Raw genomic sequence first — 3,516 nt, 5'->3', positions numbered from 1 at the left:
ATGCTGGGTGACTCAAACAAGTAGTGACTTGATCCCAATTTTCTTATTTGACTATATCATTAGGGCATTATACGCTTTCGACTAAGTCTTATCACTCATACATGCTGATCATTAAGTATTTTTTTTCATAATTGACTCTAATTTTAATATATCCTATGATCGACAATAGTTGGCTAAGTGGAAGGAGTATATATATTAAAGCCTGATAGAAAGTGTAAAAGATAGTGGGAGAAATTACCCCAATCGGACCAAGCATATTCTCTATGCATCCCCTTCAATCAGTAGAGCCCACAAATTACAGTCATATGATTAGCTTGGAAGTAGGTAGGCCGAGCCGAGCCGAATCTAAGTCAAAGTCGAAGTTTGACCCTCGAGCCCAATAAGACTTAACTCTGGTCTGGCCAAACCAGGGGTGGAGGCAGGCACCAGGTTGAAACTCATAAACAGTCGCCACCAAAAGTTAAGGTGGGTATTTCCCCGAAGGTCTAGATTATGATCAAAACGTTGGGTTATTGAGTGAAATTTTCCTAAAGAAAGTTGTGCATAATCATTCAAACTTATATACATCTCACTAGAACATAGTTTACATCCTGTCAAACATATATAGGTATGGCTGCACAACGCTCTCGTTCTCATATATATATATATATATGTATATATATATATATATGTATATATATATATATATACACACCATCCCAGAGCCTTAGGTCAGAGATAAAACCAGACCATTCAATTGTTTTGCTAAAAAATATTGTAAACAAAATAAAAACATCCTAGTATGTATGTCAAAACTAATTTAATACGAAAGATGTAGAAGTTTGTTTTTATGAAAGATGGAGATTTCTCCACCATCAAACTATCAATTTTATAAGTCGTTCAATTTTGAAATCATAACTGCCAGGTTAGACCACAAAAAGTGCACCATAATCATTGTATTTAAGTAGTCTGGTTTGTATTCTGGGACATACCAATTACTCTCTCTCTCTCTCTCTCTCTATATATATATATATATATATGACGTAACAATAACAAGAATAATGTTAGGTCAACAATAATGTATATGCAATATTAAGTGGAACTCAAGATAACTGGAAGATTTTATCTCCTACTGGTGTACATATATATATATATAAACTTTTTTTTTTTTTTGGGCTACTTCCCACATGGTGTTCTGACCTGCCTCCGCCTTTGCTCTGGGCCCAGGCATGATGTGTGGTTTCCTTATACAATAGATCCAGAAACTACCCAAATATATTTAGAAAATTTTCACTTTGATGCCCAATCTTGGGCCACATATTTCTGAAAAACACCTTCTGCATTTTTTTAAAAAAAAAAGTTTTTCTGGAAGAGTCCCTCACATTTGCTGCCATTAATTTTGTTTTTCTTTGATTTCATAACTTCAGTTCAAATATATTGGTCAGGTCCAATGAACTTCAATTGATAGGTTCTTTGTTAAAAGAAATGTTAGAGCACGCTACTGGACTTGCAAATACAATGGTTTAATACATAAATTTTTAATTAAATTCCATTCTATGTTACTAATATTTTTTTTATTATTATTTACCTTTATATTTTAAATGAATTTGTGTTAATTAATTGTGATTAATTCAGTACTTTTGGTAAACATGAAGACTGAATAACTAGGTTTTATATAATGACTTATTGAAACTAATACGTTGTTTTTAAAACTAATCATACGTGACTTCACATTCCATTGATTGTGAATGTTGGATTCCGTGTGTGATTACGTATGACGATCTAGACTCGGTCTATTTCATTATAACAATCATTAATTATCTTGCATTGGCTATGAGCTAATCCTGACTGTTAAACTCGAGCCCAGTCATGGCAGCAACTAAGATCCCAAGCAGTACTGGCTAATTCTCTATAAAACCAACATCATCTCATTTCTTTCCCTCTCAATCCACCTCTTGCTTCCATAATTAGCCGTACGACGACGACCACCTCGGCCTCCGCCGCCCCCGCCAGCACCACCATGGCCGCACCATGGTTACTCCAAACAGCAGCAGTCATCGGCGCTCTCATTTTGCTGGTCGCATCCACGACACTCCCAGTAGTAGCCGAAGAACACGAGGAACCAGAAGAAGGTGAAGTTGGTGCCAGTGAGGACCCTACCGCCGAGGTGGAGCCTTACTCCGGTGACCTGCCGTCGCTCAGAATCCGCCGGTACCTGGCCAGGTCCTGGAAGCCGCATACGTGCGACAAAAAACCGAAGATCTGCAAACTGAAGGGGAGCCCTGGCCCTGACTGCTGCAAAAAGAAGTGCGTGGATTGGAAGACCGATCGCTTCAACTGCGGCAACTGCGGGAGGAGGTGCAGGTTCACGGAGACGTGCTGCAAGGGAAGGTGCGTGAATCTGGCGTTCGATAGAGAGAACTGCGGGAGATGCGGGAACAATTGCCGTAAGGGGTCCTACTGTATCTACGGCATGTGTGGCTATACCCTTAGTGCTTGCAGCTGTGTTGTTTACGAAGCACTGCTGCAAGAACCAACTTCTTGATCGAGAAATATCGATTCCTTGTTCCAAATAAGCATCAAAAACCATTTATTAACTACAAACTCAAAACAACAAGACTGCTCGTCGTCCCCTTGAATGTTATTGGCATTAAAATTTGGTGCTACGTTTGCTACCTCTCTCTCTCATTTTCAGTTCAATTTTTAAGATGCCTACCATTCTTCATTGCACTTTCCTTAGAGTATCTTGGTTATGGTCTCTCTCCATCTGCGTTCGTCGATCCCGGCGGCCAGCTACCGACTAGTTCCCCCTCTCAAGTGTGAGAAGGAGTTGGGGTGGAGAGGATTATGCCAGTTGCTTGCCTTCCCCTTCAAAGCATCTTCTCGAAAGAAAGGCTTTCGTCGAACCCTACTACATCTAAAGGTGGTGGTGGAAATTCCTGATTGAAGCGCAGGACCTTTAAAAAGTTAATAGTTAAGAGGCACCAATATATAAATAAATGAATTACTAATTAAATTACTATGACGCAATAGTATGTAAATCAGCAAAGCCTACATGAGCGTGTGCCATTGGATACTCCCATCATATGGTTTGGCAAGGTTCATATTCAGGGGCTGCCATGATGTGCCCTACAATTTTTTTTTAAAAAAAAACTTACATGTAATTTAAAAAAAATCATTTAAGTTATATAAAATCTTAAAAAGTTATATTCCAGCCCTTGTTAAAATTTTGTTTGTCCTCTCTAATGAAAATTTTTTATCTCGTCAAAGTTCATATGCATATATTTAACTCAAATGATTCTTCATTGCAAATGTTTAACCGCTACACAAACCCAAATGTGGGTTGGAAATAAATTGTCTATAATCTACGTTGTAAATTTAATATTATCTAGGAAAAGTATGAAAATAACCTGAAATAACGACCAAAATAAACAAGAAGTACTAAGAAATGACCTGAAAAAAGTTAAAGGAAATTAAAGGCAATCTGGGAAAAAAAAGGTAGCGGAAATGAAAACCGGAAAAATTTGAAATCTAAGA

At 37.9% G+C, this 3,516-nt stretch overlaps 1 protein-coding gene across 1 annotated transcript; it reads left to right on the top strand.

Annotated features, from left to right (window-relative positions):
* Positions 1–1,999: 1,999 nt before the first annotated feature.
* On the top strand, positions 2,000–2,524 carry LOC116257168 (stigma-specific STIG1-like protein 3). Its single transcript, XM_031633780.1, has one exon. It carries the CDS (start codon positions 2,000–2,002, stop codon positions 2,522–2,524), a length of 525 nt encoding a protein of 174 aa, XP_031489640.1.
* The last annotated feature ends 992 nt before the right edge of the window (positions 2,525–3,516 follow it).

Source organism: Nymphaea colorata, chromosome 7 (assembly GCF_008831285.2).
Source record: "Nymphaea colorata isolate Beijing-Zhang1983 chromosome 7, ASM883128v2, whole genome shotgun sequence".
In the NCBI taxonomy this organism is placed as follows: domain Eukaryota; kingdom Viridiplantae; phylum Streptophyta; class Magnoliopsida; order Nymphaeales; family Nymphaeaceae; genus Nymphaea; species Nymphaea colorata.
Note: the sequence above shows the minus strand (reverse complement) of the source record. Positions and strands in the feature narration are given on the sequence as shown.